This window comes from Ochlerotatus camptorhynchus, unplaced genomic scaffold, assembly GCF_037179485.1.
Source record: "Ochlerotatus camptorhynchus isolate MF236.1 unplaced genomic scaffold, CSIRO-AGI_Acam_v1.1 ptg000213l, whole genome shotgun sequence".
NCBI classification, from domain to species: Eukaryota; Metazoa; Arthropoda; class Insecta; order Diptera; family Culicidae; genus Ochlerotatus; species Ochlerotatus camptorhynchus.
In genome coordinates, this window is record NW_027040703.1 from 5,689,707 (window position 1) to 5,703,510 (window position 13,804).

General features: G+C 38.2%; 1 protein-coding gene across 2 annotated transcripts; it reads left to right on the forward strand.

Moving 5' to 3' along the window:
* The first annotated feature begins 1,042 nt into the window (after positions 1–1,042).
* LOC135703431 (zinc finger protein ZFP2-like) lies at positions 1,043–4,573 on the forward strand. Of its 2 annotated transcripts, none has more exons than XM_065224663.1 (3): positions 1,043–1,242; positions 2,598–3,409; positions 3,467–4,573. In XM_065224663.1, exons 1-3 carry the CDS (start codon positions 1,078–1,080, stop codon positions 4,518–4,520), a joined length of 2,031 nt encoding a protein of 676 aa, XP_065080735.1. In that variant the 5' UTR covers positions 1,043–1,077; the 3' UTR covers positions 4,521–4,573. The 2 variants fall into 2 exon arrangements, with proteins under 2 accessions (XP_065080735.1, XP_065080736.1); XM_065224664.1 differs by lacking the exon at positions 1,043–1,242 and adding an exon at positions 2,389–2,440.
* The last annotated feature ends 9,231 nt before the right edge of the window (positions 4,574–13,804 follow it).

Consider the following 13,804-nt stretch of genomic DNA (forward strand, 5'->3'; position numbering starts at 1 on the left):
GTAAAATTTATCTCATGGTTTCCTGTGGAAAACCTAAAAAATCTGCCGGAAAATGAGTAAATTAACCACTTTATTCGAGCACTTAAAATGACGTTTACTACCACTCGAACTTTGAAATAATTTCATTATTTAATAATTTTAATATAATATTTAATAATTTCATTTATTTAATAAAACATTATTTTGAGATTTTTTCTTCTAGAACCTCGAGAAAAGTAGCCAACATTTGTGCGTTTCATAAAAAAAATAGAATTTGTTTGGTCCAGTTTTGTGAAATCGCTGGTAGAAAGTCACGCCAAAACTGCTTGACAAAGTGGTCAATTGACGAAAATTTTATTCAGTCTCGGAGTAGTACCACAGAGAACAGACGTTGAGGCTCGAACAAAATTTCTCTAAAAACTTGTGTAAAGATTCCTATTTGACTTAAACGCCACTAACGACGACTTCCCCACTTAAAATCCCTCTTTGACAACATGATGGCCTTGGCGTTGCAAAACTTACACTAGGCACTAAGTGCTGGTAGCGCCAAGTGGAAATTTTCAACAGATAATTTATCGATACTAGCGCCAAATTGGTCGAAAGTGATAAATTTATAGAGGAATCAGGAGATGCTAGCGCTACGTAACGGCGTCGTTTCCACTTAATTTTACACAAGTTTCTGACCTAACTTGGACGTCTGTTCTCTGTGGTAGTACCAATAGACTGAGTGAAACCAATCTTTACTTTTCTCAAATTCAGGAATTTTTCCCTGGAAAATTCTGGAAAAACCTGGGAAAACATGAGGCAAATTTACTCATCGCTGAGTTGTTGGTACAACGGTAGTACAACAGTGAACTTTGTATGTCTGTACAAGGTATTAACAAATAAACTAATTGAAAAAAAATCACAATGGTCCAAACGTTGACGAAAAGAACAATATTCTCAAAATTAGCGGATTTCAACTTTTTCCATTGAATGTGTAAAATACAAATAAAAAACGCACCGTAACGCATAACGTCAACGCTGTCATACATCAAAACAAACTTGTTGTAGTCGTTCTTAATATCGTACTGATTATGTGAAAACAATATTTAAATTATGGACAGGAAAGTGAATATTCCAAACTACCCGAACGTTTGTCGGGTATGCTTTGTGGAAACTATCGAAAATGAATCAATACTGGCCAAGGCTCAAATTGTGGATGGTGTTCACAGTTTGTGGACTACACTTTCCAACCTATGCTCTTTGGACCATCCGGAAGAGGTATAAGACCATACAGGTTTTGTTATGATTGATTTTGGGTTCCTTGTTCTAGACCTATATTCTGCATGTGATGTGACTTAAGTTGATCGTGAAAGTGCTGCAAAATCTCACGACAATATTGCAACAGCATTTGTCACTAACTCGAGCTAAATATCAACTTCGAGGGAAACCATGTCAATTGTCAGCGACGATGTAGTCACTGACGAACATGTGTAGTTTATTAAATTTGTAACGAAATGAATTGAAGAGAGCAGAATAAATCCATAGAGCCGTCAAAATGAACAGACATCTATGTCCTTAAGTGCGTGGATAACCATAGTGTGACAAAGAAGGCACGAAATTACACATTTTGTAATCAGGTTAATCTTTGATGTCAATAATAATTTTGTCAATATAGCGAGAAATTAATGACTAATCTTATTACTGGACCGTGCAAAACACCACTTCGACAGTGAGCGTTCGTAAGGGCGTAATTGCAATGATCGATTCTCTTCGTCGATTTTCTTTTTTGTTAATAACTCGCTTGGATTAACATTTCTCGGTGCGTTTGCGGTTGCTTTTGATAGCTAATACAATGTTACAGCACTGCATTAGTCAAATTTCAGAATATTGCTCCGTTTAACTGTAGCAATTTAAAGAGAAAAGAGAAGAGAATCGATCATTGCAATTAGGGCCTTTTGTACGCTCACTGTCTACTTATTCTATGAACGTTTAAGAAACTAATGGTTCCAATATTTGAAATTTGTATCAGCCGACCTCGTACTGCTTCGTAATTAAGGGTACTTATTTCGGCCTCAAATGGAACATTTGTTTAGATTTTTATATCTTTTTCCAATATTAAAAAAAAAATCGGAGTGGTGAACCCCTCAATAGAAATAATTACATTGCAGAAAAAGTATCTAGGTTTAATATAATTAAAAAATGTTGTCGAATCTAGGAAAATTTAGCTGCTCTAGAAGAGTAATTAACTGGTTTCATCTTGAGGAAACTCAATTTTGAAAGATTTTCTTAGTAGATGGTGGTTCATAGCGATAAAAAAGTACAAATTATCGATAAACAAACTCACAAGACCATTTTAGATTTAGACTGTCTAGAATTTTATGGTTACAAATTTCAACGCGAATCTAAATTAAGGTGTTTTCTTATAGAGAAATTTCAAGAGCACAAATCTGAATTCCAGACATTGTAGTAGTTTCAGGTACGTGCATTCACAAAAATCTTAATATTTTTACTTGTGTAATTACGAAGTGTACTACCAAAAAGGACGCTACAAGGAATAACCTTAACTGACAAATTAATACAAGGCTTATAAATCATTCAACGTTTAATTAGAAAACACCCTAAAATTATTACAGCACACCAACGAAGATGACCTCCCACAGCAGATGTGTCCTACCTGTGCTAAGCAAATCGAGACGTTCCAAACATTTCGCTTCGAAACAATTGCAAATCAACAATTTCTGAAAGCATGGACCGCATACAGATTCGGAGCAGACACTGTCCCATTGACGAAGCTGTTGCGTGATCAAACAAAGTTTCATCCCACAATCCGAAAAACGTTGCATCGACTTAAGGTCATTGAAAGCGAAGACGCACCGTTGGAAGACTTGATCACAGACTCCAGACTTGATCCAGAAATAATCGAGAAGGTGGAAGTGAAAGTTGAGCCGGAAGACATCGAAAATCCATTGCTGGGTCCCCGCTGTGATAGGAATGGAGACGAGGACATAAGTGTGGAATATGAGGAGCAAGACGACGACAATGTGGAACAACTTCCCGATGAACTTCTGCTGGAACAAGATAACAGTTTGGAAGACGTGCTTTCCAAAAAGCGAAAACGAAGTTTCGACAGAGTAAAAATCGTCGATGGAGTTCGAACTCGACCGTGCTATCTGGACAACTGCGAGCCGGTGCCAGTGGGACAAGCGGATAGACACACACGGGAGAACCACCGTGCCTACTGCAGGTTTTGTGGTTTGGTGTTTTTGACCTACGCGCAAGCTGTGCATCACCTGGCGATCCACAAGAACGACAAAGATCGGCTCCGGTGTGAGGTTTGCGAGAAACCGTTTTGGCGAGAATTTGACCTTAATCTTCATATGCGAGAATTCCACGGCATCGACGTTCCAACGCACGAGTGTCCGGTCTGTGGAGAACGTTTCGGAAAGTATGTTGCCTTAGTTATTTCAATTTAAAATTCCTAATAAAGGTTGTACGCTTACAGAAAAATCGATTTGCTGGAGCACCGAGCCACGCACACGAAATGCAAATTTTGCGCCAAGAAGTTCAAAACCTATCGAACCATGCTGGATCACATGAAGAAAGAGCACCGCGAGGGGCTGATTCCGTGCGATATCTGTAAGACAGTATTTCTTGGCTCCAGAGAGCTTGAAATGCACGCCAGAAGACATCGCGATGGAAGGATGGAGAACAGCATTCAATTCTCTCTGAAAAATTGGACCGTAGCGCAGTGTAATACCTGCGAAAGAGATTTTTATAATCACGAATATAGGAGAATTCACATAGAAAATGATCATAAGGAAGGTCTCTCAGAAAAGCCAATCAGAATTACGAACTATAAAAGGCGCACCGAAGAGGAGTTGGCTCGGTTGGAGTACACATTCCAATGCGACGATTGCCCTGCGCGGTTTCGGTTGAAGACTTCTCTGAAGGGTCACTGGAGGAAGAACCACAGCGGACAGAAGTTTATCTGCGAGCACTGTGGGGCGTGTTTCAAGGGGAGAACCGAGATGAACAGGCATGCTCAGTATATGCACACCAAGGACACGCCATTTTCGTGTGAATTTTGCGATAAGCGCTGCATCACCAAAAACGATCTGAAGATCCACAGGAGAAGCCATACAAACGAGAAACCGTACAAATGTTGGTTCGAAGGGTGCGATAAGGCATACAAAACGCGATCGGAAGTGACGACACACTTCCGGGTGCATACGGGCGAGAGGCCGTATAAATGTGCATACGAGGGCTGCGACAAGTCGTACTCGTATAGCCAACAGCTGAAGATACACAATCGCTACCATACACTAGAGAAACCGTTCAAATGTTGGTACTGCGAATTGTACTTCAATTCGACCAATAACCGACGAAAGCACTGTCGGCGGCACCACGTCGGAATGCCGATAGGAAGGGAACTGGAAAGGTTGAATCAGCAGCCGAATGCTACGGGAAGCAGCGTTAATGAAGAGCCGATGGAGGTTGCAGAGAGTTCGGAAGAGAGTCGGGTTGTTGAGCCGGTTAAAATTGAAATGAAGGATTGACGGTTGAGGAAAAAATATCAAAGGGATGGCTGTAGGTGGAAATAAATGGTGGAAGATTGAGTGGACAAAATCTGCTTTTTGAATTATTTCGAAATCTGCATAACTTGTAAATTGAAAGAAGGTTGGACTAGACAACAAATGTTCAAGCATTTTACCATCAGTTACTCTCCACCAAATTTTATAACATAACTTCAGCTTTCTTCACAACTAAATGAAACAAAAAATCTAAGGGTATGTTCATCAAGAAAATCAACATGGATTTAGGTTACTTTTTCTCTCAGTGTATTTTTTTTCTTAAAGTTCGTTTACGTTTAAGGCCTGTATAGAGATCGAAGCGAAGCGAAAACCTCATACAAAATACTAAATTTTTCACCAGCGTGAAAAACGCAATAGAGTTCTCCAGATGTACAAAAGTGTGCGTGAGACCGCGCGCTACCTTTTTAAGTAGTTGTGATATCGCGATACCTTTTTTGTTATTATTCTTCTTCATTTTTATATATGGATGTTGAATTTGAGTGTTCGTGAGATTGCGCTTGGAGATCTCTATTGGCAAATTTTTCACTTCGCTTTGAACTGTAAAGGCCTGTATAGAGATCGAAGCGAAGCGAAAAATTCATACAAAATACTAAATTTTTCACCTGCGTGAAAAACGCAATTGGCAAATATTTCGCTTCGCTTTGAACTGTAAACAGATGCGATCCAGCGAAATCTTATTTGGTGGATCGTATCTTTTTCGCTTACGTTCATTTTTTTTCGCGCATGCAGCGCTAGCGAAAAGAGCAGCAGGTAAGCGAAAAGTTGACATTTCGAGAAAGAGCGTATCTGTCAGATTTTCACTTCACCGGAGGTGTAAACTGACCGATTTCGTTTCACATGAACTGTAAACTGCGAAAAAAGGAAACTGGAAAATGTTCCACAAACATTTTTTCACAACCTTTTTCGCTAGCGAAATTTCATGATTTTTCGCGTGCTTCAATTTTCGTTTCGCTTCGATCTGTATACTAGGCTTAAGAATCAAACCAGATCAGTCAAAACTGAACCTACCCAAAAATGGGTAAACTATGTTTGGAGTCACAAGTTGACAAAGGGGCAACATCGACATGAATCCGATCGACGTTGTTCATTTTTTGTTTAATTTAATTTTTCTGTGATTATAATATAAGTCCAAAGATCCATCTCCAATGAGCTGAAAACTTATTTAAACAAATCAAATCAATAGATTCAACCAGGGCGAAAGTATTTCAATTACTACGATGTATTTTAAATATCACGCACTCATAACTGGCAGAGACGATGTCTAATAAGAGACGCGTGAAGACTGAAGCCAAACGTTCCAATCGACCCGTTAAACGCGGTTCCAATCGAGCAATGTAAACACACGAACGCTTCACGATGAAAAGCGTGAGGAGTATTTAGATGCCGGTGGAAATTTAATTTTTGAGATTTAAATAATTATAGAGGAAATGGATGTAATGTCGGCCTAAATGCCCCTAATTTGGGCCCATACATAAATTCAGCAATCGACTACATTTTCAATAGCGAAAAATATCCATTAGTACGGTCCCAATGACGCGTTCATCTAGATAAAATTGATAAATAGCAGATTTTCAGCGATGGGCCCAATATTAGATCCATAAGCCAACATTAGAGTAATTTCCCCTAATTAAGTTTTCCTAATAAAAAATACCATAAACCCAAATTATTGAACTATTCTACAAACAAGGCAACATATGCATAACAATTTTATTATGGTTGCGTATGAAAAGTGCAATTTGATACTATTTGATTTTTGGAATACAAATAAAACACAAGTAAAATCTTTTAAGATTACTTGTTATTTACATCAATGCCAAAAAGCAAATATTTACTTAAAAAAATACAGGGCTGTTACTAGATTTTCTAAATTTGATCCGCGAAATCTGCGATTTCTCAAAATAAATCCACGACTTCAAACACTAATCCGTCACCAACCCGAAACATTAATAGACCGGACGGGAATCGAACTTAGTCGCCTCCAGTATGGACTTGCTTTGTAGCTGCGCCTTTACCGACTGAGCTAAAGGAGTATCGTTTGTAACCTTTGATTTTTTTTAAATAACATTGTATCAACTTTAGTTGTTTATGTATAGTATAAATTCTGAGTAATTAGTGAACATAATAAAACACACTTACATCATGAGATTCTATTGAAAAATACCAGCCTAGATTTGATGAAACATTATTTAAAAAAAATAATGCATTTTCATTTGAAATGCAAGTTTTATTTGAAAATTAACCTTTGCGTCTCTCACGTATTTTGCTGTCCTAAATGTAGTTAATTTGGTTCTAGTTTTCTCTTTTTTACCGATTCAAACCAAACACCCTGCACATTATCGACAAATTACCAGAGTTTCCTAAGTCACACTTGTTGGTCACGTCGCGATTGTGTATTTACACGGATATTCCCTTGGGATCTGTCCAATGGTGAGACAATTTCATATTTTTTTTTTTAATTTCTAATATGAACCTAGCACTTTTTGTTGTTAAATCATAACCGAATCGTATATATGTGACTTTGTGGATCATGCACGACTGATTACTATGTATACCGGAAATTATTAAAGCCCTACAGTAAAAGCACAAACGAAGTGACAGACGACTAACTGGCGAAGAAATCAATTAAAATAATGTGGTTCGCTGTAATAGAATTTTCTTAGAAGCTTGTGCCATCATCCACCAGATGGGATAGTATTTTTGTTTTGGTTTTGCTCAAAGTTGATTTTGTGTACAATGATTCTTTGACAGTGTGCAAAGAGTGCGTATCATTTTATCATTTTTTAATGCGTTTCAGTTTTGAGTAGAGTGAAAGAGATAGAACCAAAACATTCTAGTACATTTGGTGAAAATGCTAGTTCAATCTAGTAGTAGCAACAATCAATACGAAACTAACGATTTTAAATTGGCTCACGACTTTAGTAGCCTATTGGTCCCAAGCAAACGATTAACGTACCCTATTCTTGTCGATATTCTAGTACTACGCAATGTTTGTTTTGATTCGCTATGAAAGTTTGACAGATAAAATGAGGGGTTATTGGTTTTTCCTATGTTTCGAGGGGTGAATCGATTAGCTTGGGACCGAAGAGAGTACCAGAGCTGAGCCAAAAAGTTGAGCACGTTATTTCGGGACCTTCTAGTCTTAGAGTTACCTCTATGGTAGTAGTGTTGCCATGTGGTACAATCCAGTAGTAGTGGTGTTGCCATGTGGTACACTGAAAAATTGCAATAGCAGGTTAGTCACCAAAGTTTTCGAGCCGCTCCGTCTGTCACTTCGTTTGTGGTAAAAGTATGGACGACTGTCACCACAAAACTGAAAAAAGCTGTTCCAATCGAGCAAAGCGGTGCATTTTGACGGTTCGATTGGAACAACTTTTGACAGACGTCCATACTTTTACTGTAGGGCTTTAGAAATTATAGGTTTTTCGAATCGTCCAGCACATCAGTTGATTTAGTTCTACTAGGTCGGGTACAATCCACATAGACACTTTGAATCTGTTTGGACATATTTCGATACTACAGACATTATTGCAGTCTTGGCTCGAGTCTTGGTTGATCTAGTGGAACAAATCAACTGAACTGAAATTACTCGCATATTTACGATTCGTTTCTGATTTGACAACGAAAAATGCTATGTTCATATTGAAAAAAAAGGAAACTGTCTCACATTGGGGAATTGGGTTGTAACCGTTCACGAATTTTCTTTGAGGTTTTCGCACAGAGAACAGACATGGAGGCTCGAACAAAATTTCTCTAAAAAATTGCGGCGACGTTCCCACTTATTTTACACAAGTTTTTGACCGAAATTGAACGTCTGTTCTCTGTGGTTTTCGTAAAACTCAGTGGCTTAAGCGCCACTCTCGATTAGGAGAGACCACTGGTCATGTTCGAATTTTGCCCGATTTATGAGACCTTATCTCAGAGAACCTCTTGAACGGTTTCCGATTACTAATGGCACAACTAATTTTATCAAAAGTAAAACGCCAAGTCCTGTAGAACCGCAGATATTATCAGAACGAAAGAGTTACTCTGACTTACCACAGAGAAAAGACATGGAGGCTCGAACAAAATTTCTCTAAAAACTTGTGTAAAGATTCCTAAAAACCCTCTTTGACAACATGATGGCACTGGCGTTGCACAAATTACACTAGACACTAAGGCCGTTCGCAATGCTGAGTTTCAAAATTGTTTTAAACTACTCGTCAATTCTATAATTTGAAACTGTCAAAAATAAAACTGCAACACGATCAGCGCAACGCACAGTTCTAAAAGATGTTTGTAATCATCAAGTTCCATAAACTTTACTGTTCTCTATGAAATTCTCCGTTTTTATTTGTGAAGCTCTCGAAACATCTCTAACACATCCAAAGAAATTTGAAACAGAGTTCCAATCGTGTTTCAAACTCGCTCAGAAATAAAACAGAATAGTCGAGCAGTTGCAAATCTGGTGCAAAATAGTGCTCGAATAATGAAACTGCAACTCAGCATTGCGAGAGGTGAGTTTCTGTTCTAGTTTCGAATTGAAACAGTCCGTATAAAATACAACAGCATTGCGAACGGCCTAAGGCCGTTCGCAATGCTGAGTTTCAAAATTGTTTTAAACTACTCGTCAATTCTATAATTTGAAACTGTCAAAAATAAAACTGCAACACGATCAGCGCAACGCACAGTTCTAAAAGATGTTTGTAATCATCAAGTTCCATAAACTTTACTGTTCTCTATGAAATTCTCCGTTTTTATTTGTGAAGCTCTCGAAACATCTCTAACACATCCAAAGAAATTTGAAACAGAGTTCCAATCGTGTTTCAAACTCGCTCAGAAATAAAACAGAATAGTCGAGCAGTTGCAAATCTGGTGCAAAATAGTGCTCGAATAATGAAACTGCAACTCAGCATTGCGAGAGGTGAGTTTCTGTTCTAGTTTCGAATTGAAACAGTCCGTATAAAATACAACAGCATTGCGAACGGCCTAAGTGCTAGTAGCGCCAAGTGGCAATTTTCAACAGAAAATTTATCGATACTTGCGCCAAATTGGTCGAAAGTTGGAAATTTATAGAGAAAATCAGGAGATGCTAACCACCCCTATTCTGTATTTCGTTTCGAACGAAATTCTCATACAAAAAAAATATTTTTTTGTATGAGAATTTCGTTCGAAACGAAATACAGAATAGGGGTGAACACCACGTAACGGCGACGTTCCCAGTTATTTTACACAAGTTTCTGACCGAACTTGAACGTCTGTTCTCTGTGCTATTATTGAGTTCGTTTATTCGGGTTGGACTTCTGGATGAGTGTACGGAAAAAGAGCAAATCATGGGTATGAATAAAAATATGCTCTAACATACCTGCGCAGGTATCTGCATTAAAAATGGAACCGAAATCCAAAATTTCATCAATTTTGGTAAACTGGAACTATTTTAAATAAGTACGATTACATTAGCAAAAATCACCATCTTAGCACCCCTTGGTGGAACTTTGTATGGGTGCGAGCTGTCAACGAATAGATTTAGTGTCAACGATCAAAAATTTAAATCTTGATTTAAAAATGGAGATGAATGTATACGGGATCGATAAAAATATCGTTGTGCTCAGAAAACGAAGCTCTATCAGATGATAGATAGATGATAGTATAAAAATCGGTATATTTTTCGAAGCGACACAACCCAATTTCCATGTAAATCCGGTGTGACTTATGGAATTTAGACCATTTCTCGATTATTCGATTATTTGCAGGGTGTTTTGTTTGAACCGGTAAAAAATTGAGAGCCAAATGAACAACAACATTGATGACAGCACATCAGTCCCTTCACGATTTTCGCGATATCATTTAATGTTTCCGCGATTTTCACGACTGAAAATTCAAATCCGCGAAATGCGCAAAATCCGTGAAATCCGCGAAATTCACGAAATTCGCGAAATCCGCGCCTGTTGTAACAGCCCTGAAATTACAAAGCCGCTCTTTACTCACAAATGAATTTGGTGGAAGACTTCAGAAAAGGAACTTCTCGATTACTTTTTAAATGGACGTATCTGCTTTTGTAAACACCCTTCTTCTTCTTATTCGCATTTCAAGCTTATTGCTTAGCGCATATTAGCTTATTGCGTGCTCTCAACTTAGTGTTCTAAACCCTAATAAAAATTGTATGGTTAATTTGCTTAACGACGTGTTCTGGGTATCATCCAAACCATTTGTGGAATAGTTCAATTATTTGGGTTATCGTTCGTTTATGGTTATTTTTTATTAAGGAATGCACTTCCACAGTTATTAATTGAGAGCTTTCGATGCCAATACCAATGCATGAATTTGTATATTGTGTGGCAAGCACAATGATACTCTATGCCCAGGGAAGTCGAGAAAATTTCCAACCCGAAAGATTCCCTCGACCGGACCGGGAATCGAACCCGCCGCCTCCGGCTTGGTAATACCGTGCCTTTACTGACTAGGCTATGAGGCCCCACTTTGTAAACACCCACGCATACTAAAACCACTATCAGGTGGTCATGGTAGTGTTCGCATGCGTGGGCGAGCTACCAGTTAAGCCAAATCGACGAACAAATGCATTCTTCACAAAAGCAGATACGTTTCTTCGAAAAAAATAATAATTGAGATTTCATACATACAGGCAGTAATGCAAAATATCATGACACTCACGTGACACTCGTCTTCGCATCAACCGACTATCGCTGACAGATCGTTTTGTCACGCAGTGAGAGTTAGAGCCATGGCAAACAACAATCACCAGTAATGGTCGCTGCTCACAAGCAAAACGTTACACTCGCTGCTGATGATGAAAAGCACAACGAAAACAGTGAAGACTTCTGAAGTACGATCATGAGAAAAAGCGAAATGACAGAAGAAAATGAAAACAATGCCTACACACAAAGAACAAAAATTGTTATAATAAAAATTATTCACTTTTATTTTAAAAAGTTTGCAAAACTTCGTACCTTTAATAACAAAAATATTCAAAACAAAAGTAACATCTTTGGTTTGAAAGTTTTTCTTTCACTTTTTAACTCGTATATTTAAAAGTTCATTTTTAAAAATAAAAGTTGTACAACTGTCAAACATACCACTTCTTAGCAATGTATTTGGCAGCACTGGACCTTTATTTGCCGCTAAATTTAAAAACGCATGTTCCTGAAAAATAAACAAAACTACAGATGGAAGCAACCGAGAAGAAAATTACTCTGAATTTACGGTAAAGTGTTCAGGATCATAGATGTCATCAAGAAGTGGCCAACAATTTATTCTGCTCTTCATAAATCTGCCTGAATTCAACCAATGCGGTAAGTGTTGAGATCTTCGAATCGGAATCGATTTGAACACCTGGAGGCAAGACGAAACGACTGTTTTCATACAAGCGTTCATACGAAAAATGATTCGTTCCGACTTCCCCAATGAAGCTCCTGTTTTAGCTCTAACCATACAAATACTACTGCTTCTAGATTTGCATCATAACAATTATCTGAACAAGGACAACGTGACGAAAATGCTTCGCCATCTACCGAAGAAGAAGCTGAAGCATGTCCCAACCTCTGCTGTTCATTCCCGGTTGGGCTCAAAACAGACGATGAATCCTACAGATCTGAGGCAAGCAGCAGAGATGCTTGGAATATCTATCCGGATACGTACATATACGAATTTAGGATGATGTCAGTTATTAAAAACGTAAAACGCTTCGTCACATCATTGACCCTTATTGGTAAAAGTTCAACAATACAGTTACTTATTGCTAATTTACTTAGTTGAAACAAAATCTTTCAATTTGTTCTCTTTAGGTTTTCAAAACAAAAAAAGGAAGATTAACCTGTATGACCCAATGGAAAAGTAATCGAAGATGGTTCAACGAAGGGAAGCGGTAAGCAATTGGTAATATGAAGTTTCCCGATTCACACCAGACCAATGCTAATTGTCGGTCAGCAGCAAATGCACATTCGTTTCGAGCCCACTGCAAAGTGGAGCTGCACGTCTCGGGGGAAACCTTCCCAACGTCATCCGCCACCGACGAATATCTGTTCACTGTAGTTAGATTTGGCCTGAGTAGCCCTTGCTGAAGCTCAATTAAAACAGAAATATAATACAAAATACTTTAAATAAACATTAATATGGGGTTTATGATTTTTAAGCATAAAAACAATTGAATCAATTATTCATTTTTTAAATGACAATTTAAATAATTGGGATAAAATGTCCGTCTTTTGAATCAAAACTTTTGAAACGCCAATCTAAAAGCATTAGGTTTTCGATTTGACAGTTCTACAATTCAATTTGAAAGTTTCAACTTTTAAAATTAACAATTAAAAAAGCTTTTAATTTGAGAGCTGGCTGATTGTCGTTTTGAAAGCACACCGCTTTCTACCAAAAAGAACCAACGCGAACTTTTAATTCTACCAATGGTTTTTTTAATTTTATTAACGATTATTTTTTGTGTGTACGCATTCCAAGTTCGTTTCGGCAGGCGCGACTGTGTGAGTTACAAACAAAGCAGGCAACATGAAACGGAAGCTGTTGGGCTCACTTACCAACACACTCACATAAGCAAGCAAAGCAGCAACTGCTTCAAAACGAGCACAGATGAGTGTCGTGATTGTCGGGAATGACCAGATCGGTGATGGATCACAACAGAAGACGACATTCACCAGTTGCTTTTTACTTCTTTCTTCAACTTGATGGATGGTCATGGAGAGAGCTTCGACGAGCACATTGATAGGAATGTACAAAGCGTTACTACCATCAGCTGTTTGGCGATCGTGATTGTGATAGGTCGCAACTCTGCATACAGGGTAGGAAGCATGAACCGCTAATTGCATAATTTTGAGCAACGCTCTGTAAAATATCCGCTCCAATTGAGAAATCCAACTTAAACTCATGCGCGCCTGGTGGCAGGAATAAGCACTAACCGACGGTGATAAGTCTGTGACAGCCCTTGAAAATTTCATTGATTGTTTGCAAAATTAGTTAATTTCAATGTAATTTCATGAAAATTTCTTGTCAGCATGGATGAATAGGGTTAACTACCCCATTTTCGGCCTACTAAGCACAACCCGCATTTAGTCTTTCCTAATCTAGCGCAGTTTAGCACCAAATGGAATGTTATTATTACTGATGGCTTCCAAATTTATTTACCTTTCCGTATGTACCGTCAGATTCGATAAAGAGAAACCAATCGTTGAGATATTGTCAAAAGTCTAGCACTGCTTCTTGACGCCAAACTCGGCCTACGGATTCTAAACTCGGCCTAACGTATT

Coding starts and splice junctions, on each gene's coding strand:
- LOC135703431 (XM_065224663.1), top strand. CDS start 1,078: ATGGACAGGAAAGTGAATATTCCAAACTACCCGAACGTTTGTCGGGTA. Junction 1,243..2,597: donor CTTTGGACCATCCGGAAGAG/GTATAAGACCAT, acceptor AAATTATTACAG/CACACCAACGAAGATGACCT. Junction 3,410..3,466: donor TGTGGAGAACGTTTCGGAAA/GTATGTTGCCTT, acceptor GTACGCTTACAG/AAAAATCGATTTGCTGGAGC.